The following is a 27436-nucleotide window of genomic DNA, read 5'->3' on the forward strand; positions in this document are numbered from 1 at the left end:
CTCGTGGAGGGCTCCCGGGGGTGTGGGGGGGGGCTAGGCTGTATGGGGGTCCTTACACAAGCAGCGTGCTGGAAGCAATGCTCCCCTTCCCTCCCCCAGGCAGGGGAGCGGTAGCAGTAGGAGGGCTTTTAGCCTCTCCCACGGCCTCCAGCTCGGAGCCGGATGGTGGGGCTGTGGCTGGGAGCCACCCTGGGCCGCAGTGGCCGGTAAAACACGATGACCTGTCCCCTGCAGGAGGCGGCACGGAGGCAGCGTGGCCATTGCAGCCCCATGGCGTGGTAGCCCCCCGCTGCGCCCTCCTGCCCCCGGGGCTGAGTCTCGCCCATGCACCCAAGACCAGTGGGGGTGTCTGCATGTCAGGGGTGCGCCAGGCCCTGCTGCCGGAGCCGCCCCCTCCCCGGGGCCAGGCCTGGCTGAGGCCACCTGGTGCTCTCTGGCAGCGCACTGAGCGGGGGGCCTCTTCTCCCACCCCTGCCAGGCTGCAGTCGGGCTCGTGGGGCTGGATGCCCATAGCCGTGGGCTCTGCCTGTCCTCCCGGGGGCCTGGAAGACGTCCGTCTGGCTGTCTGCTCAGCCCGTCGCTGCCAGCCTGGCACCGTCCCTGGCTGGGCTGCGTCACGCCTTGGATGCCTTCACCACCAGTTCCATGGGTGCCTGCCGGTTGGTCCTGTAGGCCTGGCGGATGAGGCCCACCGCCCGCTGGTGGGTGACGTTCTGCAGGCTTGCCCCGTCCACCGCCACCAGCTCGTCCCCAGCCTGGCAAGGCCAGAGAGACAGGGTTGGGAGCCTACAGTGACTGGTCGCCAGCCATGGACATGCAGCCACCTCTGGGGTAGGACACTGCAACTGTGGCAACAGCATGTAGCAACCCTACACAATGATGGGGGCCAGGCAGTGACAAAGGGGGGAGGAGTGCAACTACCTTGCACCCTGGGGTTTTATTTGGCTTGGGGGGTTGGTTAAGGGCAGGGCTGCTCCCTGGGCTCGGGTAGAAGCAGCCACAGCGGGGAGGATGCAGGGCACTGAGGGCAGGGATCCCCCTGCCCCCGGCAGGCTGAGGGGTGACAGCCCTGCTGCACCTGGCTCTGGGCTGGAGCCCCAGCTCCTTTCTCTGTTACCTGGGGTGCTGGGTGGGGCCCTGGGGACCAGGCTGGGAGCTTGGTGTTCCTGCATTGGGGGTGGGGGTGGGGTTACTGAACGTCAGGACACCTGGGTGCTTGGGGAGGGGAGTGGGGGGCCAGGGGTTAGACTCCAAGCCCTCTCTTCCTCTAACCAATAGCCCCCCTCTGCCCCTCCTCCAGCATGCAGACTGGAACCCAGGAGTCCTGGCTCCTGCCTGCTGCCCCTTCATTAACCTGGACGATGTTATCCAGCGCCGCCCCCCCCCCCCCAAAACGCCCTGGGACCTGTCTGAGAAACCGGAGGGGGTGGGGGGCATGGCCTCCTTCAGCACTGCCCACAACTCTGTCTTCCGTGAGATGGCCGTGGGCCTGGTGTCAAGCCAGCTGCCAACTGCTGCTGTGGGGCAGGGCATGGGGGTGGCGGCTGCTGGGTGGGCAGGGCCCCAACAAGGGCTCTTTGTCAGTGCCACAATGGAGGCCGCAGGGGCTGTCCTCCCCCTTCTGCCACCCCCGGGCACAGCGCAGCTTTGTCATGGGTGGGAGGCTAGATCCAGTGACACCAAGCGACAGGCTGTGGGCATACGGCGTCCCGCTGGCCAGGGCCTGACCCCGCTGCCCCCACCCCCAGCTGGAGCAGTCAAGGGCAGGGCAAGCGTGTGGCTTCCCAAGTTGCATGCAGGCAGGGGCAGCTGGCTCTGGGGGGCACCTAGCCCCCTAGTCGGCTGCCCATGCCCAAATGCCTACCCAACTCCTCTCCTTGCTAGACCTCCTGGGCCAATCACGCTCACTAGCTCCTGGCTACTTCCCCTTGGGGGTGGGCTAGCCCTGCAGGACCAGTGGAGCTAGACCCTGGCTACCTCCCTGCCAGACTGCTCTGGCCCCACAGGAAGCCCCCTCCCTCCCCCCATCTGGGCTCCAGGATACATCAAGGAGGCTGGTGGCAGGGACAGGGCTAGCTGGTGGGCAGAGCACTGGGCTGGAACGTGGGACAGCTGGGTTCTAAGGGTCTACCACAGCCTGCCTGAGTGTCACTTAATCGTGCCATGCCTCAGTTTCCCCACTGATAGTGGGGGGAGCAGTGACCCTGGGCGGTAGGGAGAATGGCTGTTAGTGCTTTAAAATCTGGTGCTGCAGGGCCCCATCCTGCCCGCTGCTTCCATGGCTCTGGAAGCCTCCAGGCTGGACACATCATTTCAAACACATCTTGCCGCCTTGCGCTTACAAAGAACCCTTCCAAATGTGACCCGAAGGGTAACTGATGCCAGGGTGCCTGCCTGTTTCTGTCGCCAGCCTGAACCAATGGCTCTGGGCGGCCCAAACTGCCCCTGCTCAGGCCAACTGACTGCTAACTCTGAACCCTACTGATGGCAAAAGGATGTTTTGCATTTCTCGCCCCTGAGCAAAGCACACAAAGGAGAGCGATGCTCCCGCTAGAGCTGTGCCACCCACAGATGTGTGCTTTGCCATCTCGTGGGGGGGGGCATGGGAAAGGTCCACGCTCCTGTGAAAAGTGCTGGTGTCTGAGCCTAGCGCAGGAGAGCAGCTGGGCCTCTGTCATTCAGCTTGTGTGTCTGACTCAGCCCTGGCCAGCACCGCAGGTACGTGTCCCTCCCCGGACGCCCCCAGGACCCCGTGTCTGCCCAGTGTCTGATCACACAATGGATCTGTGCCGCAGAGAGACCAGCTAACTGCCCCGGGGGTTAGCCCCAGCCACGGCAGGGAGCCCCCCCCCACTCCCCGTACCTTCAGGGCCCCGCTCAGGAACGCCGCCCCTCCAGGAAAGATCTTCTCGATCTTCACCATCGGCTGCACCTTGGACTCGATCCCGCCCGAGATGCTGATCCCTGGAAGGCAGGGGTGGACCAGCCCCAGCCTGCCCAGTCGGCCCAGACCCCCTCCCACCCAAGCTGGCACTATGGACCTGACACCTGTGGGCAGCCTCCAAGGCGTGGCCCGCTTTAGCCACCCCCGACCCTATAGCTGGGATGTGAGGGGGCGGGGGCGGGGGGGTGGTGCCGGAAGGGGATTTCCGATTCCCTAGGGCTAGTGAGCCCAGCCTGGCACCGTGGCAGACTCTGGTACTCCAGCACCATCCCCGGCCTGTGCCCACGCCCCACTGCACCCCCCCCCCCCCGCAGCTGCATCTGTGCTAGCAGGCAGGGCTGGGTCCCCCTCCCTTTGGCACCTGAAACAGGACAGAGACTCTGGGGTGGGTGGGAGGGTGGCTGGTATCTGTATTTAAGGGAGAGCCCACCACCACCCCCCCCAAGCAGATCAGGCTGCTGTTGTGGTAGGCCCTACACAAACACAGAGCAGGCTATGGTGGGCTCAGCTCCGCGGTACCAGGACTGGGCTGGGCCCAACTGTGACCCCTCCCGGGCCAGGCTGGTTTTCAAACTCCCATGTGACTGGCCCCCACTTCCCTTAGATTCGATGCCATGGCCGGCCCCGGTGCTGGGGTCTGTGAGCACCGAGGTGGGGCTGCAGGCGGTACATAGGGGGCAGGGAGGAGCTGCAGGGAGCCCAGGGGGCCTGGAGCAGCTGCAGGGAACCCAGGGGTGGGGAGCTCAGGGGGCACGGCGGGGTGCCACTCACCCAAGGACTGCCTGAGCTTGGAGAGGTGGACGGTCATCAGCTCGTACTCCTCCTCGGCCGGGCCGTTGTGGGCCAGGCCCTCTTCTCCCTGGGTCCCTTGGCTGGGCGCCGAGATGCCCGTGAAGACCTGGCAGAGCCGTGGCCGGGCCCGCTGAGGCTTGCTGAGCCCCACATAGAGCGAGTCCCCCCCTGGCTCGGCCTTGCCCTGCCCATCGGGGGAGCTGGGGGTGCGTGGCCGCTCGCTGCCCTGCCCTGGCGGCTGTGCCAACCCCTCTGTGGAGGGGTCAGGACATGGCATGAGCCCCGGGCTCTGGGCAGGCTCCGCCAGCAGCCAGCTGGGCCCACCAGCAGCTGGAGTTGCAGGGGGAATGGGGAGGGCCACGCAGGCGTCCACGGGCACGTCGGGCAGGGGCGTGTAGCCGCGCGGGCGAGTCCGTCGGGAGGAGCCCTTCAGCCACTCCGGCCCTGCCCTCGGTGCCACCCCCTCCTCCTTGGCGCCCCCCGGCTCCGGGGCCTGGAGCGGCTGCAGCAGGAAACCTCCCCGGCGGTCTGCAAAGGAGAGACGGGGCTGTTAGCAACGTGCCGGGGCAGCCCCCCGCCCCATCCCCTCCCAATGGGCCTCTGAGACCCACCCCGGCCCTAGCCCTGCCCTGTCCCCGGCCTCCAAGACCACCCTGTCCCCCGAGAGGCCCCAGCCCTTTCCTGCCCCATGACCTCCGAGTCCCCTGGCCCCCAGTCCTGCCACCCCCCCCAGCCCCAGGCTCCAAGCCCCCCATCAGCGGAGAATCAGAGCATGCGGTGACTGCCTGTTGGATCCCAGCCCCAGGACTCCAGCCACCCTCCCAGCCAGCCCCTGGCAGCCCCAGAGCCCTGCCCTGATGTGACCCACAATCCCGTGGGTGCTTGGGGCCAGCTGGGACGTGCGGGAACCACCTGGCTCAGCTGGTGGCCCGTGACTGTCGCCCTCTAGTGGACAGAGCCTGCAGCGTTGCCAGCCCTACATGTGCAGCCAGTGGGGGGGGGGAGAGGCAGCAGGGGGCTGGGGGGGGGAAATCTAGCGGGGGGGGGGGGCAGTACTGACCAGGCACGGGTATGATGAGGTGTCTCCTGGGAGGCATTTCCTGCTGCGCCGGGTGGAGCGTGGGCGATTTCCCTGCAGGCGGGCAGAGAAGCGCCTCAGAGACAAGCCGGGCCCTTCGCTCTGGTTCCCGTTGCCCGAGGCTCTGGTTGCTGGCACGGCGCCTCCCCCGAACCAGCCCTACTGCCCACGCGGCGCCAGGCTGCCACCCCCTTCCAGGCCGCGCCTCGCTGGAAAGTTTGGGGCTTCTGCCACCAGCCCAGTGCTGACTGCAGCTGTGGCCCCCCTGGTCCTCCCGCTCTGCCAGCAGCGCCCTGCCCGACTGGTACTCAGTGGCAGGGCACTGACTCCCCTTTCCCCTGCTAGGCTGGAGCCTGGGCCGTGGAGTGCATGTGGTGAGCATCCAGCCTTGTGCCCGGCTTCGGGGGCGGGGGGCTGCTCCGAGCCGATCGCAGGCCTGTGGCTGGGGTGACGGGCGATGGGACACAGCAGTGGGGGTGCGTTTGCAAGGTTCCCACCCAGCCGGCGGGTTTGGATCCTCACCCGCTGGGCCCATGGTTTCATGGTGCCCAGGGTAAAGAGGGGTTTGTGCCAGGACCCAGGGGCTTTAGGAAGGGGCAGTGCCACGTTCATCACCAGGGGTAATGGAAGACTGGCAACCTGGGATCCCCGAAGCCAGCCCCCAAAAGGAGAGGAGTTGGGAGGCCAGCTGGGCCCAGCCCTCGCGGGGGCTCCCCCTACCTGCTCTGCTCTTCAGGGCGTCATATGCCTCCAGCTCCAGCCGCACGACCATACTGTCGAAGCGGCCCATGTCGGTGGAGGTGACCAGGCTCCTGCAAGGGGCAAGCTCTTAGTGCCCAAGTGACTGCCACTGAAATGCAGCCACCTCTGGGGCAGAACGTGGCCGCTGCTTAACAGCACACAGCAACATGAGGTGACAGCTGAGGGCAGAAGCATCCCAGATTCAATTGCAATAATGGGGGTGATTCTAGGGAACCCAATGTAGTTACCCAGCCAGGATCTGCCCAGGACGTCACCTCTACGCTCACTGTGAAAACTGCCATGAATGGAGGGACATGAGGGATCAGGGGCTTGGACCCAGCCCAGAGCAGCACAGAACCCCCTAGCACCATTGTCTCAGTACCTAGTCAGAGGCAAGAGTGCCCGCTAGGGCCCTGCCTGCATCATGCGCTCTAGCCCCCCTGGAAATGCATGGACCTCGAGCCGACGTCCCACCGGGGCCACAGGGCTCAGGGCTGAGCTAGTTAATCTAACTGCTGAGCAGGGGTAAATCCAGCCCTGGTGAAACCAGCAGCCCCGGCTGTGTGGGATTGGGCCTGCGAGGCAGGGTGCAGTGTGAGGCTGGAGTGAGGAGACAGTCCGAGCTGGAATGAAAAGTCTAGGAGAAGGAGGAGCTGGGAGGCCAGGAGTGCAGAGCAAGCGGTGGGAGCCGTTCACCATCCCGGGGCACAGAGGGAAGAGGTGCTAAGGGCCAGGATCATGAGCCAAATCCTGCTCCTGAGGCTGGGGGAACCTGCAGGGACCCCAGGGAGTTAAAGGAGCTGCCGGCCGCTCAGGGCCGAGTTCAGAATCTGGGCCGCGCAGCCTCCCTGTCCTGTCTCGCAACCTGCCACAAGAGCCTTCTCCCTCACAGCATGTGTGCTGTTTGATTGCAGAATAAACGCCCCGACTGAGACAGGACCCGGATGGCGCCACGGGCAACCACTGGGCCTGTGACCCCAGCGCGCCCCATCTCCAGCCTCATGCTTCTTGACATATTTCTTGACACCTTAAATGACTGTTTCTTGGAGCAGCTAGTCCTCGAACCCACAACAGTAGATGCAATTCTTGATTTAGTCCTAAGTGGAGCACAGGAGCTGGTCCAAGAGGTGAATATAGCTGGGCCCCTTGGCAATAGTGACCACAATATAATTAAATTTAATATCCCTGTGGCAGGAAAAACCCCACAGTGGCCCAACACGGTAGCACTGAATTTCAGAAAGGGGAACTACACAAAAATGAGGAAGTTAGTGAATCAGAAATTAAAAGGTACAGCGCCAAAAGTGAAATCCCTGTAAGCTGCGTGGAAACTTTTTTAAGACACCATAATAGAGGCTGAACTTAAATATATCCCCCAAATTAAAAAAACATCGTAAAAGAACCAAAAAAGTGCCACTGTGGCTAAACAACAAAATAAAAGAAGCAGTGAGAGGCAAAAAGGCATCTCTTAAAAAGTGGAAGTTAAATCTTAGTGAGGAAAATAGGAAGGAGCATAAACTCTGGCAAAGGAAGCGTAAAAATATAATTAGGAAGGTCAAAAAAGAATTTGAAGAACAGCTAGCCAAAGACTCAAAAAGTAATAGCAAATTTTTTTGAAGTACGTCAGAAGCAGGAAGCTGCTAACCAACCAGTGGGGCCACTGGACGATCGAGATGCTAAAGGAGCACGCAAGGACGATAAGGCCATTACGGAGAAACTAAATGAATTCTTTGCATCGGTCTTCATGGCTGAGGATGTGAGGGAGATTCCCAAACCTGAGCCATTCTTTTTAGGTGAGAAATCTGAGGAACTGTCCCAGATTGAAGAGTCATTTGAGGAAGTTTTGGAACAACTTGATAAACTAAACAGTAATAAGTTACCAGGACCAGACGGGATTCACCCAAGAGTTCTGAAGGAACTGAGATGTGAAATTGTAGACCTACTAACTGTAGCCTGTAACCGATCATTTAAATCCACTTCTGTACCAGATGACTGGAGGAGAGCTAATGTGACGCCAATTTTTATAAAGGGCTCCAGAGGTGATCCTGGCAATTACAGGCTGGTAAGCCTGACTTCAGTACTGGGCAAACTGGTTGAAACTATAGCAAAGAACAAAATTGTCAGACACACAGATGAACATAATTTGTGGGAGAAGAGTCAACACGGGTTTTGTAAAGGGAAATCATGCCTCACCAATCTACTAGAATTCTCTGAGCGGGTCAACAAGCATGTGGACAAGGGGCTGTGATGTTATTGACATAAGCTGGGACCGTATAGATCACTGTTGCAACCAAAGTCCTGTAGTGGCACAAAATCTTGTATAAAGGGGGTCAAATGAGGTGTCTAAGACAAGGTTATGGTTTGCTGGTTATGATTATGCTGCCTATATGTGGGTGTCATTTTTATAGTTGAAGTTATGAATATTGGCTCTGTACTGTCCGTAGTTCAAACCTGTGCTCTGCTTCTGGGGAACACTCCAGACAAGTTGGTGTCAGCTCTGCCTAGCCTGCTTGATGGCCCATTAAGGACCATCAGCGACACAACTGACCCCCTGAGAGAAGGCAGACATGCCTTGGGACTCAGCCAGGTGTGCAGGGACCTGCCTATGGACAGAACTCTGAGGTTTTCCCAGGCCGTGTGAGGGACAGCTTGTCCTTGGGACAAAGAAAGACAGACCACACGGCAAGAGACTATAAAAACCTGCTGCAGCTCCTCCATCGGGTCTTCAACCCTGTTTCTACCTCTGGAGGGACTTTGCTACACTGAAGCTTTGAACCAAGGACTGAAAGATCTACCCCAGCTGGGGATGTTCTCCAGAGACTTGATTTGAACCTGCACTTTATTCCATCACTGCTGCAAGCCTGAACCAAGAACTTGGCCATTACTGTATGTCATTGATTCCACTTAACCAATCCTAGCTCTCATCTATAGCTTTTCCTTTTATGAATAAACCTTTAGATTTTAGATTCTAAAGGATTGATAACAGCGTGATTTGTGGGTAAGATCTGATTTGTTTATTGACCTGGGTCTGGGGCTTGCTCCTTTGGGATCGAAAGAAACGTTTTTCTTTCACTGGGGTATTGGTTTTCGTAACTATTTGTCCCCATAACGAGTGGCACTGGTGGGGATACTGGGAAACTGGGGTGTCTAAGGGAATTGCTTGTGTGACTTGTGGTTAGCCAGTGGGGTAAAACCAAAGTCCTCTCTGTCTGGCTGGTTTGGTTTGCCTCGGTGTGCATAGAAATCCCAGCCTTGGGCTGTGACTGCCCTGCTTGAAGCAATTTGTCCTGAATTGGCACTTTCAGTGGGGTCCCGCCAGAACCAGCCTCGTTACAGGGGGATAAATTGGTTAGTCTCTAAGGTGCCACAAGTACTCCTTTTCTTAGTGGATAGAGCGTACTTAGATTTTCAGAATGGCTTTGACGAGGTCCCTCACCAAAGTCTCTTAAGCAAAGTGAGCTGTCATGGGGTAGGAGGGAAGGTCCTCTTGTGTATTGGTAACTGGTTAAAAGATAGGAAACACAGGGTAGGAATAAATGGTCAGTTTTCAGACTGGAGAGAGGTAAATAGTGGTGTCCCCCAGGGTCTGTCCTGGGCCCAGTCCTATTCAGCATATTCATAAATGATCTGGAGAAAGGGGTAGACAGCGAGGTGGCAAAATTTGCAGATGATACAAAACTACTCAAGGTAGTTAAGTCCCAGGCAGACTGCGAAGAGCTACAAAGGGATCTCACAAACCTAGGTGACTGGGCAACAAAATGGCAGATGAAATTCAATGTTGATAAATGCAAAGTGATGCACATTGGAAAACATCATCCCAATTATACATGTAAAATGATGGGGTCTAAATTAGCTGTTACCGCTCAGGAAAGAGACCTTGGAGTCCTTGTGGGTAGTTCTCTGAAAACATCCACTCAGTGTGCAGCGGCCGTCAAAAAGGTGAGCAGAATGTTGGGAATCATTAGGAAAGGGATAGATAACAAGACAAAAAATATCATATTGCCTCTATATAAATCCATGGGACGCCCACAGCTTGGATGCTGCGTGTAGATGTGGTCGCCCCATCTCAGAAAAGATATACTGGAATTGGAAAAGGTTCAGAAAAGGGCAACAAAAATTAGTAGAAAGAACAGGAGGACTTGTGGCACCTTAGAGACTAACAAATGTATTTGAGCATAAGCTGTAGCCCACGAAAGCTCATGCTCAAATAAATGGGTTAGTCTCTAAGGTGCCACAAGTCCTCCTTTTCTTTTTGTGAATACAGACTAACACGGCTGCTACTCTGACACCTGTCAAAAATGATTAGGGGTCTGGAAAGGCTGCCGTATGAGGAGTGGTTAATAAGACTGGGACTTTTCAGCTTGGAAAAGAGACCACTAAGGGGGGATATGACTGAGGTCTATAAAATCGTGACTGGTGTGGAGAAAATAAAGAAGGAAGTGTTATTTATTCCTTCTCATAATACAAGAACCAGGGGTCACCAAATGAAATTAATAGGCAGCAGGTTTAAAACAAACAAAAGGAAGTATTTCTTCACACAACACACAGTCAACCTGTGGAACTCCTTGCCAGAGGATGTTGTGAAGGCCAAGACTATAGCAGGTTTCAAAAAAGAACTAGATAAGTTCATGGAGGATAGGTCCATCAATGGCTATTAGCCAGGATGGGCAGGGATGGTGTCCTTAGCCTCTGTTTGCCAGAAGCTGGGAATGAGCGACAGGGGATGGATCACTTGATGATTCCCTGTTCTGTTCATTCCCTCTGGGGCACCTGGCATTAGCCACTGTCAGCAGACAGGATACTGGGCTAGATGGACCTTTGGTCTGACCCAGTATGGCCGTTCTTATACCCCCAGGCACAGGGGCCTGTTTCTCTGTCCCTTGGGACATGCCCCACGGAAAGCAGCACAGAGGGAACCCTCCATCCCAGCATCGTTCACCCACCTGACATCCCTCAGAAGCAGGAGTTTCTCAGGCCGGTCCAGGATGGCCAGGAGTGGCCTCACCAAGTCCTCCACCCCACCTTCATGGACATACTGCAGGCAAAGGACAGGCAGCGTCAGACGGGCCCCTTCGCTGGCCAGAGCCCAGAGCACCAGGCAGTGCTTAGCCAGCGCCAAAATGCAGCCAAATCTGGGGGGGTCGGGGACGCAGGCAGGGTTTCACAGCACCCAGCAACAAGCTGGAACAGCTCTGAAGAGGAAATAATGATTTCTCCCAGGGGTGGGGGGGGGGGAGGCAGAACCTGATCATCCCCCTGCTAGCATTTGGCCAGGACCTTCGGGCTTTCATGTGGGGCCAGGGCCGGCTCACAGGGACGAGTTACTCCCTCCACTTTAAATCACTTCCCTGCCCTTAATGCAGATTAACAGCATCAGTGAGAACAGGATCCGGTCCCAGGTCAAGCAGTGAGTACAAGGGGCAGGGCCCTGCCCTCCAGGCAGCGCCTGCTGGTGCTGCGGCTCGGTACTGACGCGGGGGCCCAGCGCTGCTGGCTGGCTCACTGGCAGCTGTTCCTGCTTAGCCCGGGAGAGCCAAGGGCCAGGGTGCGGGGCAAGCTGGGGGCTGGGCGGCGAGGGGCCTGGGGAGGAGACGGTAGCTCCCGTGCAATGGGCTAGTTCTACCCAGGACTCTCCCCCCCTCCCCATCACCCCATTGCCCAGGGGTCAGGATTAGACCCCCTGGCCAGCGCTCAGACCAGCCACGCCCCATCCCAGCCAGAGGCTGGCAGCTGCCCCATGCCGGGAGTGGGAAAGCGGCACGGGTCTGGCTGTGACGCCCTGGCAGATGGGGCGCCGGGGGCCAGGGGTTTGCCACAAGAGAGCCAGGGGGCTTTGTTATGAGAGGCCCCTGGGAAAAGGTTTCCTGGCCAGGAAACTCCTCCAAAAGGGGGCACTGGGGTGGCCAGGCATCCCCGATGGGGTGGGGAGGGGGCACAAGTGAAGCAGCAGAACTGGTTTGGTTTATGACCCGGATTTGAATCGGGACTAAACCCTTGTTACCAGTGAGGTGCGGGAGAGTGGGATCTAGGGGCTAGAATTGGGGTGTGGGAGCCAGGAACACAGGGCTCTGCTTGTGACCTGGTGCCAGTCCCTGCCCCCCGTGCCTCAGTTTCCCCTGCTATCTGATGGAGCTAATGACACCTGCTCTCCTCCCTGAGGCACTGGTGGGGCTGGGGTGAGCCAGAGGCTGGCCTCACTTTGACCCTGTCCCTGCTGGTGGGTGAACCTGCAGAAAAGGGGGGTCTCTACCTATGGAACAAGAGTCCCCCTCCTGGGTGGCCTAGTGGAGATGCCCAGGGGTGGGGGATGCAAGGGGTTAATCTGGATTCTGTCTGGGTCCAGCCCTTCTCCGTGAAGGGGGAGGGGCAATGGGGTTGGGGTGAGCAATTGGGCAGGGGTGGGGGGCTGAGCTCTCAAGGACACACGGGCAGGCTCCGAGCGGCATCTAGTGTTCACTAGAGACACCAGCACCTAGCAGACCCCGGGGTCAGCGTGTGCCCAGGCTCCCTGGCTGCAGGGATGGATCTGTGGGGGGTCTAGGGGGAAGGCTGCCAGGGCACAGCGGGAGTTAGCGCCACCCTGGACATGTCCTTCTCTAGCACTTTCATCCCTGCACGCAGCCGCAAGCAAAGTCAGGCACCGTCCCCTAGGAGAGATCCAGGTGGGGAAACCGAGGCACGGAGGGGGTGACCCGTTAACGCAGAGGCGGGGACGGAGCTGGGAGAACTCAGCTCTCCCACTGCACAGCGGGGCATGGGGGGGGTGGGCACAGGGTGGCGAGCCAAGGAAACAGGCCCCGGAACCGAGTCCAGAGCCCTCGCCGGGCTGGGAGAAGCAGCAGCCCGGGCGCATGCCCACACTCCTTACCCGGCTGCAGTGACGCAGCACGGCCGTGACCTCGTCCTCCGTCAGCAGCTTCCCGGCCACGTCCCGGAGAAGCAGGAGGTGGCTCTCAGCGGCTGGGCTGGGCTCACGGGTGGCACGCCCCGGGGAGCCCAGGATGCTGACGGGGCGGCCTTTGTCTGGGGAGCAGCAAAGCAGGGTGAGCGCAGGGCCGCTGGGGTGGTGATGGGAGGCCAGGGAGCTCCAGAGAGGTGGCCCTCACCTGAGCCCAGGTCGTGGCCCCCTGGCTGTGTAGGTTCCTTCCCCTCCCAGGGGCTCAGCAGCAGGGCTGGGACCAGCCCCTCCCACCGCACAGCCGGGACAGACTCCACTAGCTGGGAGCAGTAGTAGGTTGTTCTCCTCCAGGTGCCCGCTGCCAGAGGGGACTGTGGCACGCTCAGCGAGTGGGTTACCCAGGTAGCTGCGCGTACAGCTCATGGATCGGACCCCCGGCCAGCTGTGGGCGCCCCATTTGCACACACAGCTGTGTACACGCTTTTGCAAAGACGTGCCCCGATGGCCCTGATCAACCCCTGCTCCTGATTCATCAGCCAGTCCCTCCCTGTCCCCACCCAGCCCCGCAATTCTCCTTCCCACCCCACAGGCCTGGCCGGGGCCGACTCCTCACTGGAGCTCATCAGCTGGGAGCCAAACAGGGGCAGCGTTGGAAACGGAGAGACTCTGCAGACCCGGGGGCTCTGGGCACTCCCAGTGGGGCCGCAGGGGGCTGGGCTCCGTCTGCCGGGTCCCGAACCAGGCGCCCCGAGCCCAGCCCACATGGCAACGGCCCAAGATCAGCTAAAGCCAGAGCCAAAGAGCAGCGGCTGAGCGCAGCGTCCTGGTGAGGGCCCCACTGGGTAATCAGCCTCCGCACCCCATGGCCCCAGTGTCGGGGGCTACGGATATACCAGGAGCAGCCCAGCGCGGCGTCCCCGGACTGGCCATGGTACAGCTGAGATGCCCCCTGCCTTCAAATCAGGGGTGCCTAACGGCCTCTCCCCCAAATCCCCCGGGGGATCCAATCTCCTCCGGCCACAGGCACCAGGGAAAGGAAGGGGGCCGGGTCTCTCCAGGACAGCCAGTGGGGAGGCAAATGGCACAGACATCGGCACTCGCCTGCACCCGCGTGCATTGCGGTTACCCCGCTTCGGGCTCCGGCTGGCAAGTTTCTGCAGGGCGCTGGCTGCAGGCGGAAAGCAGAGGGCACAACCAGCAAACCAGGTGATTCGCCAGCAGCCCTGGGGAGCCAGGGGTTAATGCCCTGCGGGGTCTGGGCCATCTCCCCTGGGGTTCAGTGGGTGAGCTGGTGCCAGCAGCCTTGAGGCTGCGACTGCCTCCCACAGCTCGGGGGGTGGGCAGGCGGTGTGCCAGGCAGGACAGCGGTTCGCAGTTAAGGACTGGGAATCAGGAGACCTGGGGTCGACCCCTGACTCTGCCACAGGCCACCGGTGACCCTGGGCAAGTCACTTCACCTTTCAGGGCCTCGACAATCTCAGCTGCAAGAGGAGGGATTGCACAGGCTGGCAGCTCTGGGGGCAGAGCCCATCTCCCTGGGTGTGTGTGGGGGGGAGCAGGTCCCTTTCTCCCTGGGCACGGAGGAGAGGGGGCAGGGGCCATCTCTTCCTGGGCCCCAGGCAAGGCAACACCAAGCAATCAAAATTCATGTGATTTAAAATAATAAATTCCCTGGGGGAATCGCCATGGGGCCAGACCCACCCCCGTCGGGGAGCAGGGAATCCTCATGCATGCCTCCCCGCCCCAGGAGCAGAGCTGGGCACGTCCCTCCCACACATCCCTGGAGCCATTCCAGCCCCCACCCCCAACACAGCCTCGCCACCCCCGCCCAGGTGTCCCAGCGCCCTTTACCTTTCCCCCCCTCCGGGCTGGCCGGGGACCTGGCCCGTCTCCTGCGCCCTGGCGGCCCAGCCCCCTCGCTGCCCGGTGCCCAGTTCTGCCTCGCCCGGCTGCCTCGGAAGAAGAGGTTGGCGAGGGTCTTGGAGCGCCGCAGTCTGGCCTTGTCCCCGGCGGGCGCTGGCGGCTCCTGCCTCTTCTCCTCTGGTGCCAGGAAGAGAGCCACCGATCAGACCCGGGGCCAGGCGGGAGCAGCGGCTCGGAGCCAAGCATGTCTCACCCTGGCCCCCTCGGGCACCGCTGGGCATTGGATCCGGGCCCCAACCCCAGCCTGGGTTTGCCAGGCGACCACCACAGAGCACAGCCATCTCCACTGTGCCAACCCCCTGCCTTCCCAGCACCCACCCTCCTCGTCTTCTCCTGGCTGGGCCCAGCCCCATCTCCCACCCGTGCTCCCCGGAACTTCCTTCTCCTGCCCTGCATGCCAGACGCTGCTGCCGAGTTCTCTGCACCCCTAGGCAGGAGGGCGCCCTGCTTGGGCATCCCGCACCGCTCCCCTTGCAAGGGGTGCGTGCCCCCCATCCCACCGCGAGCTGCCCAGGGATCACGGCGCCCAGCTCACCCAGCCCCCCGGGCCAGGCTGGGTGTTACAGACAGGGACAGTCGGGGGGGGGCAGGTTGGCTGCTGGACCTGCAGCTCCCCCCTACCCTGCGTGGCTGTAGGAGTTGGGGCGTTGAACACTCCGATACACAGTCTCCTCCGGGCCTGGACATAGGGGAAGGAGCTGGGTCGGACCCCCGGACAGCTCGAGGCCCCCCTTGCTGTGGGGCAGGGGAAGCGGAGGCTCAGTTCAGACACCCGGGATGTCACCATCTGAAAGTGGGGAGTCAGGACCAGCTAATTCCCCGCCCGGGGGCAGGGCCACTGGAAATGAGAGGAACCTGCCTGGGATACACAGCAGGGAGGGTGCTGCTCTCCGCGCCAGGCAGGCAGAGGGCACCTGCTTTCCGGGCTGGGCTGATTCCCCCATGTCTGGCTGAGCCCGAGTCCCCCTGTGAGGCGGAGTCGCACCTCCGGACACAGGGGGCCGGCTGCTCCGCTGGACAGAGTCGAGGCTCCAGCACGGGACGAGGAGCTAAGGGGGCTGGGGGGCAGGAGAGGAGAGCCCAGTGTGTGGGGACTTCAGGTGCTCCCTGGGGGCTGGGGGACAGCAGGTCGGGTATCAGTAGAGCTCTGGGGGGGTGTGGGGGCGTGGATCACAGGGCTGGGCTAGCAGGGGCTGCGGGTCAGGAGTGAGGGGCCCTGGCAGAGCTGTGTGTGGTGGGAGCCCAGGACTGGGCTAGCAGGGGGCTGCAGGTCGGGATTGAGGGGCCTTTGCAGAGCTGGGGAATGAGGGGGCCCAGGGCTGGTCTAGCAGGGGGCTGCGGGTCAGGATTGAGGGGCATTGGCAGAGCTGGGGAATGGGGGGGCCCAGGGCTGGGCTAGCAGGGGCTGCAGGTCGGGATTGAGGGGCCTTTGCAGAGCTGGGGAATGGGGGGGCCCAGGGCTGGTCTAGCAGGGGGCTGCGGGTCAGGATTGAGGGGCATTGGCAGAGCTGGGGAATGGGGGGGCCCAGGGCTGGGCTAGCAGGGGGCTGCGGGTCAGGATTGAGGGGTACTGGCAGAGCTGGGGAATGGGGGGCCCAGGACTGGGCTAGCAGGGGGCTGCAGGTCGGGATTGAGGGGCATCGGCAGAGCTGGGGAATGGGGGGGCCCAGGGCTGGGCTAGCAGGGGACTGCGGGTCAGGATTGAGGGGCATTGGTGGAGCTGGGGAATGGGGGGGCCCAGGGCTGGGCTAGCAGGGGGCTGCGGGTCAGGATTGAGGGGCACTGGCAGAGCTGGGGAATGGGGGGGCCCAGGACTGGGCTAGCAGGGGCCTGCGAGTTGGGATTGAGGGGCACCAGTATGTGCAGACAGGGGGAGCCCATTCAGCTCATGCTCTGGCCAGTCCCGGCACCAGCACCTACCGCCCACGGTGAGGTAGCTCTGGGATCTCTTGAGGGGCTGCCGTGGGCGGCTCAGCGCCAGGAGCAGGGCCATCCAGGGCGAGTCCGAGAGCTCCTTGTTGGAGAAGGGTCTGTGCTTCTTGCTGGGGAGCGGGTCCCGGAAACTCTTGGCCCGGATGGCCGTGTCCTTCAGGATCTCCGGCGGGTGTACGGTGCGCCAGGTCTCGGTCCCCGCAGTCCCGTCGCCGGAAGGGGGCAGGTCCGTCTGCATGGCTGTCTCCACTCGCTCCAGGGGGCGGCTGCATGCCGGAGGGTCCTCCATGGAGATGGAGACGTCCACCATGTGGGCTGGGGCGGGGCTGGAGAGCGGGGCCTGGGGCCGCCCGTCCAGGGAGCTGAGCAGGGTCCCCGAGGAGTAGGAGGAGATGGAGGAGCTGGTCTCCGAGGCCTGCGAGAGCTGCTGCAGTTGGCCATTGGACACTGGGAAGAGATGAAGGGATGAGAATCCATGGGGAGGGAAGGAGCCACCACCAGCCTCGGCCCCTGGGATCTCACAGCGTCTGTCTGGGCCCTGTGGAACTTCATAGCCCGGTGGGTGTGGAACCCAGGCCCTGAGGTGGAGCTGCAGGAGAACCACCAGAGATGCTAGCTATGTACATGTCAGTGTGCCCCTACTACCCAGCTATGTGTCACAGGCCCTGTACTGCTGGTAGGTAATGAAGATTCCCCATGAGCTCTCATGGCCAGGAGCGCACGCTCTTGGGAGCAGCCAGGTCTGGGCGGTTGTGGAGTGCAGCATAGTGACCTCTGGACAGTGCCAGCCGGCCAAAGATTGGTGGCACCCCTAGGCACCAACACTGCACCTGTGCCCGTGAATCTCAAGGCCCGTTCCAGGAGTGACTGGGTGGTGCTGTCATCTAAACGCAGCTGGGTCACTGAGCCCTCAGCAGGCACTTCCCGAGGTCACGTGGTGAGGAAGGGTCAGACCCCAGAACAGGACCCAGGTGTCCGGGCTCCCAGCCCTATGCTCGCTCAGCGAGACAGGACAGCACTGGAGTCTCATTATGATTCCCAGCAGTCGCAGAACTTGCCCCCAGCCGACCCGCTCTAAGCAGGGATGTCCCGGGGGGGCTTCGAGGGGGGCTTTCTTACACTGACTGAGCCAGCAGTATTCGGCCACCATCTCCTTGTAGGCAGGGAAGTGGCCCGTCTCCTAGACGTGGAGGGAAGGATGAGGGTTAGCGTGTAACCGGCTGCCCCGGGCAGCGTCTTCGAGATGAACCCGATCTGCGCGCCGGAGCCTGCCATGAATAATGCAGCTGCCTGCCAGCGCCTAGCTGGGTTGAAACTGGATCTGCCCAAGAGTGAGGCCCGCGCCCCGGCTTGGGCACCAGCCAGGAGCTCCCCAGAGCTGCCTACGTCAGGGGAACGCCGAGCAGCCACCAGCGCCGGGCGGGGGAGAAGCAGAGTGACTGCTCCATGCCCCGGGAAGGGCCTTCGGGCTGGGAGTCACCAGAGTCCCTCTCGTGGCAATGTGCCAAGTGCCCAGACCATGAGGGGCTTCTCCAGGGTGGCACGGTCCCGCCTCCCCCTCCTGGGGCCGGTCGTGGCCTGGGGTGTGAGCCCAACGCTGCCCAGCCCAGAGCCCCAGGTCCTACCTGGATGGTCAGCATGATGTGTGTCTGCCCCTTTAGCACTTCCACTGCCTTGCTATGGCTGATGGCGTCGAACTTGACTCCGTTGGCTGCAAGGACTTGATCTCCCACTCTGATCCCGTTCTGCTCCGCCAGCCCGCCAGGGTCGACCCTGGAACGACCCACGTCAGGCAGCCGGTGGCTCTCAGCCCCCTGGATGGGGAGGCCCCCCAAGCCCAGTTCATCTCCCTAAGGGGCGCACGACCCACCGCTGGGGACACGTGAAACCGGACTGGGGTGATCAACTCAAGGGCCTGAATCCACACTGGACGGGCTGCCCAGCCTGCTAGATCCTGCCCCATCGCCAGGGCTGGGACAAACCCTGCTTCTAGCCAAGCGATATCTCCAGACAAGACCATGTGACATCCCCTGATCCCCACATCTGAACCTTCCCAGCCGGGTGCGGGTCCAGCTGTTTCTTGTCATCAGCTGGGAGATGCTCTGGCTGAGTTGCTGGGCCCTAGCTGGGTGCCTAGCTCTGGCTGCTCCTTGCCCCATGCTCCCTGGCTTGGTGGGGCTGTGTCTGCCCTTGGATGGAGGAGGGGGGCGCTCTCTGGCCCTGGCTCTGCCTGCTGCCCCCTGGCTGGAGGGGGTTTCTGGCATAGTGGGACCAAACCTCCACGGAGGTCTCCATTCACCCCCTAGGGCTTTGCTCACCATCCTTTGGACAAGGGTGATTTTTGCCAAGCTCAGAGAGAAGTCAGGTGCGTAACCCCCCCCCCCCCCCCCAGCGTGGGACCCGTCGCCTGGCATTTCAGAGGCCACTGCTGGGAATCTGGCCTCGGTCGGTGCTTTGCTGGGGAAGGGACAGAGAGACTGTAAACCTTTAACACATCACCCGGACAGAAGAAACACTGGAGATCCCATGTGTCCCTTTGGACAGCGTTTCTTCGCTTTGGAAAGGTGGAGACGTTTGAGCGAGGAACCTGCTGACTTATTCTTAGGGACGGGGCAGGGCAAACCCCCCCGGAGCACTGCAGGCGAAAACGAATCCCGTGGGGATCCATGCTAGGGATGGAAACGGCCTGTAAGCAGGACCCAGAAAATCCCGCAGGCTCCTACATAAGAACTTGTTCCTGCAAACGCATGGGATGGGGCTCGTCACATGGGTGCAGAGCTGCTCAGCTCAGAGTCCTGGGGCAGCAAAGTAGGTCCAGCCCCAGCCTTAACTCCGCCCGCTTTGGGGGGGGGGGATATTCACCATCCAGTGATCTGATGGGGGGAGCATTCTGAGGCCTGGCTCCAGCAGTCCCAGTGGTCAGCTGGCTCCTTGCTGTCATGTAGTCTGGAGACTACAACTCCCAGCAAACCTTGGTCTTAAAGGGCCACCTACCCCACACATGCGCTGGCTGTACCTGCCCTAAGCCGCTTTGTAACGGAGTTAATTAGATTTGCAGCTGCCCCCCACTCCCAGGGCTCCGTAAGCAGTAAGGGGCTTCTCCTCCAGAAGATCTCAGACACGGGAGGCCCCACAGGACGCTCTGCCGGGTGCTCAGGACACGGTGTGGCTAGTGGGTGCCAGGCGCCGAGCGAAGCTGCTGGGGCCCAAGGTACCTGGAGACGTAGATGCCAAGGCCGAACTCCTTCCCCCCGCGGATGTTGAAGCCCAGACAGTAGTCGTCGGAGGTGGTGTAGAGGTGGACCATGCGTCTCACGCCGCCCTCGGAGCTGCTGTCCGACGGGGTCGACCCGCTCTTCTCCACGATCAGGCGCCTGTTCGCGACATCCACCCTGCCACGAGAGCAACCGCGGCAAGATTCAAACAGGGGCCCGAAATCCCGGGGCTGGCTCTGGCACGACTTGGCCCCAGGGTACGTCTACACGGAGAACCCTACAGCAGTCCAGCTGCAGTGCATCAGTCCAGACGCTACAGATGGGAGGGGTTCTCTGCTCACTGGAGCAAATCCACCTGCCTGAGAGCCGGTCGCTGGGTCGACAGAAGAATTCTTCCCTTTACCTAGTGCTGTCTACACAGGGATGTACGTTGGCTTAACTACGTCGCTCGGGGGTGGGGGGTGTGTGTGAATTTTTTGCACGTGGCTGGCTCGATCTCATTCTCCAGGGTAGCCCAGCCCCCAGTCTCACAGAGCTGCTCTCCGACGGTGGCAATCTCATGACGTCAGACAACCTGCTGGAACGTCCACCGTGGGAACGGCAGAAATCTCATGAGATTGGCTCTTTCTCCAGCCACTTTGGGCCCCTGCTGAGGTTCTGGCTGCATCCAAACCGGAAAACGGTTGTTTGGATACAGGCCCAAAGCCGGGACGGTCAGAAGTGCCCGACTCTAAACGAACGCCAGTGGGAACTGGCTGCCGGCTTTGAAAAATCTTCCCCCAGACCCAGGCTGGGAGTTGGTGGTTCAAATCAGACTCCCCCTGGGAACTGCAGGGGGCATGGATCTGTGGGTCCAGTTTCGACCTCTCTCTAGCTTTGATGCTACGTATAGAGGGAAATCTCACCTGCCCGGAACCTGAACTGCAAATATTTGGAGGTTTGGAAAAGGTGGAGGAATTTTTCATTCCCATGGTGGGACCCTGTTCCCCTTCTGGCTGGTAGATGGGACCCCACGAAAGAGGCTGTCCTGGAGGTTTGACCTCTCCCGAGGGAGCCTGCCCATGAGTTTCCAGGCCAGGGGACTCTGCTAGATCAGGGAAGTTTAGGATCAGAATCCAAACTTTCAGGAGCGAATCCAACCCCCATCTCCAAACCCACTAAGATTCTGCCCTTGCATAGCTCCTGAAGCCTGCCTTGCTCCCCAACAGCTAACAGGGCAGAGTCAGAGACCACGGTGATAGGCACAGCACAGGAATCTGGCAAGAATCCAGTGTTCCTCTTCTCAAAAGACCCCTGCGGGGATCGAACCCACGACCTCTAGATCACGAAACAGGCATCTTTACAGGACAAGCTAAGGAAGCCAGGCTCTGCTGGCTGATTCGACCCTAGAACTGTTGGGGGTGAGATTTGGAAAACCCCGATAATGAACAAACCAGTCTCTCAAACGTTTAGCCCTTGCGTCTCACCGAGCTCCGCCATGGCCCCTGAACGCCCACCTCAGTTCCAGCCCGCCATGAAGCTGTGCCAACCCAATCTGGGCTCTCCCTGCACATCTCTGCCGGTGCCCCTCAATCCCGGCTCAGAGCCACCCCGCAATCGCCCCGGCCCCCTGCCAACCTAGAGCCCTGCCGGTATTCCTCAACCCTTCCCCCGCTATTCCATTCCCCGCCCTCGACCCCAGGGTGCCCAGCGTGCAGATCTGTGTGAGGCGGACAAACAAGGGCCCAGCATGTGTCCCTGGGACACCCAGTTCCCTGAGGGCCCAGTGCAGGATTCAAACCCACCCTCCGGAGGGGACCGCTGAGCGCACTAACCCCATGGGGCACCGAGTCCCGAGTTCGCTCCATTGTGCTCTCCCGGCTTCTTGTGAACCCGAGAGCTCCCTCTCTGCTCAGAGGAATGCGGCTTTGGCCCACCCGCATCAGACACTGGGACGGGCCAAGGATCGCGGCACGGTGTAGGCAGTGAGCGCGCCTCTGCTTACCACGTGGTCTTTTCTCGGGAGAATTTAATCCCTGGCACCTTTCCCATGCGCCTCACCATCATCCGCAGCCGGTTGTTCCCAGTCAAGACCTTGACAGCACTCCCCATGGTGATGCTCTCCAAGCTCACGCTGTTCACCTCCGTGATTTTGTCTCCGATGCACAGGCCGGCCCGGTCTGTAACGTTAAATGGAGACCCCTGAGAGCAGACTGAGAGAAGGCGGCTGGGCTGCGTGGGACGGGGGAGCGAAAAGCTGGAGGGTGGCAAATTCTCAGCTCAGCAGCAGCCAGATCTGGCCTGGTGTGCTGTAGCAAACACCTCGACCTGGAACGATCAGGTGGGGACTCGGCCTCCAACCCTGGGATTGGAAGGTCATGGCCGTGTGGCGTGGGGGAGAGCAGTTTCCTTGATGTCATGCACGCTCCTGCTTCCCTCACCAAATTTCCACCAGCAATGACCACGGCCACAGGTCTCAGGTACTTACCCGGCCCCCCTCTCTGCAGTATCACAATCTCTAATGCGTTCAGCCTCCCTACAGGCCTGCAAGGTGGAAACTGTCCATTGTCACTGTCCAGACAGAGGCTAAGTGACTTGCTCAAGGTCATGCAGGAAGCCTGTGGCAGACACCAGGAAACAGAACCCGCAGCTTCTATCTACTCGGGCTGGCGCTCTGGCCATTGGGCCAGGCTTCCTCCAGGGTCACAGGAAAAGGCTCTGGCACTAAGTAGCTGGCCTGGCCCTGGCCTGTTGCTGAGACCAGACACATGAGCTCCTCCAGGCTACGGGGGCGTCATGTTTTGACCCTGCCCAAAGGGGAAGCTAAGATTTTCAGCACCTTTCCTCAAGCTAATTCCAACAACGATTAACGAGCACCGAACCCGACGCCACCAGGAACTGGAACCGAGCCTGGGTGTTCTTATTTCTGACGACAGCGTGTTATTCGGACAGCCTCTGCCCGCATTGGATCGCTCTGGTGCTTGCAGAGTTACAGGGGACTAGGATGACCAGACAGCAAGTGTGAAAAATCGGGACAGGGGTTGGGGAGTAATAGGAGCATATATAAGAAAAAGACCCCAAAATCGGGACTGTCCCTATAAAATTGGGACATCTGGTCACCCTACAGAGGACAGCCAAATAATTCACTCCCCTCCCGTAAAGGGTTAACAGAGGAGGCAAGGCAAAGGGCTCCCCATGCCCCACAGAGATAGCTAGGCCCCCCTCACTTCCCACCCCAGTGCAACGAACCCGACACAGGGTTCAGAGCGTCAAGGCCAGAGGGGACCATGAGATCTCCTGTGTTGCGCAGACCACAGAACCTCCCCCAGCTCCGCCTGGATTGAGGCCAATCACTTGCGTTTGACTAAAGCAGAGATCCCCAAACTGTGGGGCAAGGAGGAACATTCTGGGAGGGCGTGGCATGCAGCTCTGCTCTTGGTCCGCCCCCAGCTGTGGCCCCAGCCTCGGCCCCCTTACCCCTGTCTGCATCCCCCACTCCCACAGCCATGGCCCCGGTCCTGGCTCGGGAGGGGGGGGGTGCAGACAGGGATAAGGGAGACACCAGGTGAAAAGTTTGGGGACCACTGGACTAAAGCATTTGCCACTGGATCCGAAGACATCAAGTGCTGGAGAACCCACTGAGTCCCTTGGCGACTTGCTCCAGGGTTAGTCACCCTCTCTGTGGAAAACACCGGCCTGATTTCAATTTGAATTTGCCTGGTTTGAACCTCCAGCCATTGAATCCTAGAATCTCAGGGTTGGAAGGGACCTCAGGAGGTCATCTAGTCCAACCCCTCCTCCAAGCAGGGCCAACCCCAACTAAATCATTGGTCCTGGTTCTGCCAGTCATTGGAGGAGCCTTTTAGTACCGGGGTTTTCTCCGCGGCTCCTCTCCAGTTTTCCCAACATCCGTTTTATGACGCGGAGCTGGCGCGGGGCTGCTGACCCCAAAAAGCAGGTGTCAGACCTCAGTGACCCATCAGATGGGTCCCCAAATCATGCAATGGACTAACTAATGTTTGCTGAGCCGCCCTTTGTGGTTTGCATTCCCCCCGTCCCCAATGTGTGTTGCCGATTTAGGCTGAGGAATACGATTCTATCCCCTACACCCCGACAGCTAATCCTTTTGGGCGGTTCCCCCCACAGCCCCACGTCTGCTCTTCTAGTTGCTGTGGAAGCTCTTCACCCGCACACCCCTGGCCTCTGGGGGGGCACCTCTGGGGGGTCCGCGTCTCCCCCTGCCAGGCCGGGTGCTGCAAGGAAGGGGTGGGGGGCGGGGGCACCCTGAGCTGCTGGGTTCTTTCTGCCCCCTCCTGTGAGAAGGCTGTTGGCTGCTCCCCCCTCAACTCCTCTGGGGGGCTGGGGAGCCCTTTGCCTCCCTCCTGCTGCAGCCCAGGTTGGCGGCTCTTCCCCTGGAGGCGGGCGGGGGGGGGAGGCACCCAACGGGTGCGGGGGTTCCCCATGGCAGCTCCTGTGGTATCACGGTGAAACTGGCTCCACCATGGGCCAGTCTCACAGTCTGCTGGGGGGCCTCTGGCGCTAGGCAGGACAGCCGCAGGTTAAGCCATGGCTCGGGCTAGGGGCAGCAGGGCGGGCTTGCGAGCAGCCAGGCAGGAAAGCCCTGCAGTAAACAAACCGGTGGGCTAGCACCCAGCCTGGGTAGCTGAGCTGGACGCGGGGCAGCCGTAGGGCACGGGGCCACGCCGCACAGGCTTCTTCTGCCTTCTCGGCTGAAACAGCGCCCTGCCCAGACCTGCATGTGCGCATGGCCCTTCCCCGGCTCCTTCCCCACCCCGCCACCTTCCCCTGCCGTGCAAGGAGAGCCCACAGACCGGGACTCCGATGGAGTCAGCGCTCCCCGCACGGCCCCCCTGCTCTCCACCCAGACATTGGAGCAGCCCCTGGGAGACTACAGATCCCAGCATGCCTCGTTCAGCCCCGCCCTGGGCAGCCCTGCGCTTGGATCAAGATGGGGCGCTGCCCCTTGGGAGCGTTGTCCGTCCCCAGGGAAGTTGCAGAACAACCCGGGCCAGGCTCCATCTTTAGCCAAGCCGAAGGCTGCCCGGATCAAGGTGGAGCATTGCATGCTGGGACTTGTGGTCTCCCCATGACGGCGGGCAGAGGCCCTGGCACGACGCCCCGCGACGAGCTCCGCTTACCGGCGCTGCTGCCCTCCTCCACTTTGCTAACGAAGATGCCCAGCCCGTGCTCCGAGCCGCCGCGCACGCTGAACCCCAGCCTCCCGTCCGCGCTCCTCTCCACCGTGACGGTGTTGATCACGTCGCTCTCGTCGCCGGCGGCTGTGGGGACAGGGCCCGAACACGTGGGAGAGAACGGGGCGGTTTCCGCAGCTGCCAGGCCCCGCACCGCCGCCCACTTACACAAGGCCAGGCCGGGCCAGGCCTCCCTGGGCACGTGAACGGGCCAGGCTGTGTTCCGGGAATACTGCGGCTTTCCGGTGGCCTCGGGAGCGCTGCTGGAGGGCTCCCACGGCATTTACAGGGCTACTGCCCTGTTCCCATCCGCTCACGGAGTCAAGTCCTCACCAAGCCCTTTAGAAGCGTTAACAGCCAGGGATCGCAAAGTGCTTTCCAAGGATCGACTAACTGCACCGCACCCTGCTCCCCCCACTCCCAGGTGGGATTATCACTCCCATTTCACAACTGGGAAACTGAGGCACGGGTGGGGGGGGCGGGGGAATGGCTTGCCCAGTGATAGAACCCAGGTGTCCTGACACTCAGGCAGTGCTTTGGCCACAAAACCATCCTTCCTTGCTAGGTAAAGAACCCAGGTGTCCTGGCTCCCCGTCTCCGGCTCTAACCTGCTTCCTACCCTGTTTGGATTTGAACGCAAAGGGCCACATTCATCCCTGGCATAACTGCCTGGGCCCGAACGCGTGCTCGGGGTGACGTGCGTAGTGTGGGAAGTTCCCTATGCTGCAGAATTTCTGCCCATCAATAATTAACGAAAAACAAAACTGCACCCAATCCCCGCGGCCGGGAGGCTGGGACTGGCCTCCAGGCCAGGCTGCAGCTAATGGAGTTACCCTGGAGATGAATTTAGTGCTAAGATTTTTGCTCCTGCTCAGACCAATGGAGCACGTGCAAGGAACGAAGACAAGTTCACTGCAGTGGATTTCAGCCTTTTCCACACTGGTACCTCTCCCTCACCCCTGACCTCCCTCGCATAAACCATGGCCCCCCCCTCATTTAGCAATAGGAGTAGGCCAGGGCGGACATGCCCCACGTCCCCCCCGGGCGAGAACACCTGGCTCCAAGCTGCTTCCCTGAGCTGTTTGTAGCTGAGCTGAGGTGCAGAGGAAGCTGTGGGGGTGGGGGGAGACTCGGGGGACCAAGTCCAATAAAAAGGGGGCCTGGGTCGACTGGATGGGGAGACACAAGCGCCAACTTCAGGGGCTCTCTCCTGCCTTCGGCAGGGCCAAAGCTGTCCCTGAGGGCACTGCCCTGCCCGACTCATGGCTTGAGAAGGGGCTCGTGTCGGTATCTGGGTGGTGAAGGGTGACCCCAAAAGAAGCCTCCCCCGCCCCGCCCCCCGCAATGGAAGCAGAGAGAGGCCCCGGCTGCCATACCTTCGATGGGCGAGTTGATGAGAATGACCCGTCCCATGGGCGGCGAGGTGCGGCTGCCCCGCGGGTGCCCGTTCACCAGCCGGTTCGGCTTCCCGAGCAGGTAGCGGGTGGCCACGCTGGCGTCGCTGCCCGAGCTGCGGGAGTGGGTGGCGCAGGCCGCGTCCCTCAGCACTGAGTCGGAACCGTGTGCCATGGCGGGGCGGGGCGGCCGCTAGTCATGGAGGGACCCCGGCGTCCGGGGGACGTCTTCAGTGCGGGAGCAGGGAGGGACCCCGCACCCTGCCCCGGGGAAGCCTGATTCCGTCGGGCGGCCGGGGCGGATCGTTACATTTTGGCTGCTCGGGTTTCCTCCCGCCAATGGAAGTGGGCGCCTGACGCAGCCCAGTGGCATGTTCCTCCGGGTGGGCGTGAAAGGGGCCAGGGCCGCGTTTCCCGCCAGGGCTCAGCTCCGTCCGGGGGCCTCACCCGACGGCGCCGTTCCTGTGCCTACGGCATCAAATCCAAACGGACCCGCGTCAGCCCCACAGCTCTCCCCACTGCCGGGCTCCAGGGCCCCACCAGCGAACAACAAGGGTCATTCGGAACAGCCCGCCCGCGCCTGACACCCCCACGCACAGGAAAAGCTCCCAGGCCAAAGCCAGAGAGGAGCTCGCCGATCCGGTCACTTACACTGGCCTCCAGTGGGGTCACTCCGGATTTCCACCAGTGCAGGAGGGAATCGGAATCAGTGCTGGCCCCTCATCGGTCAGTCAGTTAGCTCCCCGGGGGGCATTCAGACCCAGGGGCAAGTAGGCCTGGCCCAACAGGAGGAATAGCTCTGCCAAGCTCACCCTGCCCTGCGGCCAGAGAGTCCCCAGACTTTTAGGCCATGTGGGCCCATGTCTATTGGCCGCCCGGCCTGCTCTGCGTAATACCAGACACCAGCACTCCCCCGCTGATTCCTGTATCAAGCCCCTGGCTAGGGGCGAGCCAGAGCCCATGTACTAGGCTCTTTTCCACCTGGAACAACACTGGCAGTCCGGTAATAGAGGGACAGTTAGACCAGAAGGGGCGATAGGCCAGATTTGGCCCTCGGTGCACATTGGAAACACCTCTGTTTACATCAGGGGAGTTACTCCAGATTTACACCGGCACAGAGGAGATCAGAATCTGGCCCTAGCCCCATGCACTACACCGGAGTTCATCCGGATTTACACTTGACGGTGTGAGATCAGCTTCTGGCCCCAACCTGGCTGATTTAAAGGGAATCCCTCTGGGTTTACACCGGGATCAGGGAGATCACAGTCCAGCAACAATCCCGTTGGTTTTCCTGGAGCTACTCTAGGTTCGCCCCTGCGCCGGGGGGAGA

At 61.0% G+C, this 27436-nt stretch overlaps 1 protein-coding gene across 1 annotated transcript; it reads right to left on the reverse strand.

Annotated features, from left to right (window-relative positions):
* Nucleotides 1-560: 560 nt before the first annotated feature.
* PDZD7 (PDZ domain containing 7) lies at nt 561-26281 on the reverse strand. Its single transcript, XM_073354534.1, has 15 exons — nt 26089-26281; nt 24659-24799; nt 21505-21679; nt 19521-19697; nt 17931-18078; nt 17425-17485; nt 16294-16752; nt 14302-14490; nt 12421-12575; nt 10496-10587; nt 5535-5626; nt 4797-4868; nt 3716-4264; nt 2864-2964; nt 561-755 (listed from the first exon to the last, which is right to left on the reverse strand). The coding sequence occupies exons 1-15, from the start codon at nt 26279-26281 to the stop codon at nt 615-617; spliced, it is 2745 nt and encodes a 914-aa protein (XP_073210635.1). The 3' UTR covers nt 561-614.
* Nucleotides 26282-27436: the final 1155 nt, after the last annotated feature.

This window comes from Lepidochelys kempii, chromosome 7 (genome assembly GCF_965140265.1).
Source record: "Lepidochelys kempii isolate rLepKem1 chromosome 7, rLepKem1.hap2, whole genome shotgun sequence".
Taxonomy (NCBI): Eukaryota; Metazoa; Chordata; order Testudines; family Cheloniidae; genus Lepidochelys; species Lepidochelys kempii.

Coding starts and splice junctions, on each gene's coding strand:
- PDZD7 (XM_073354534.1), bottom strand. CDS start 26,281: ATGGCACACGGTTCCGACTCAGTGCTGAGGGACGCGGCCTGCGCCACC. Junction 19,698..21,504: donor TCCCGAGAAAAGACCACGTG/GTAAGCAGAGGC, acceptor CTCTCGTGGCAG/GGTGGATGTCGCGAACAGGC. Junction 756..2,863: donor TCCTGAGCGGGGCCCTGAAG/GTACGGGGAGTG, acceptor TGGCCTTGCCAG/GCTGGGGACGAGCTGGTGGC.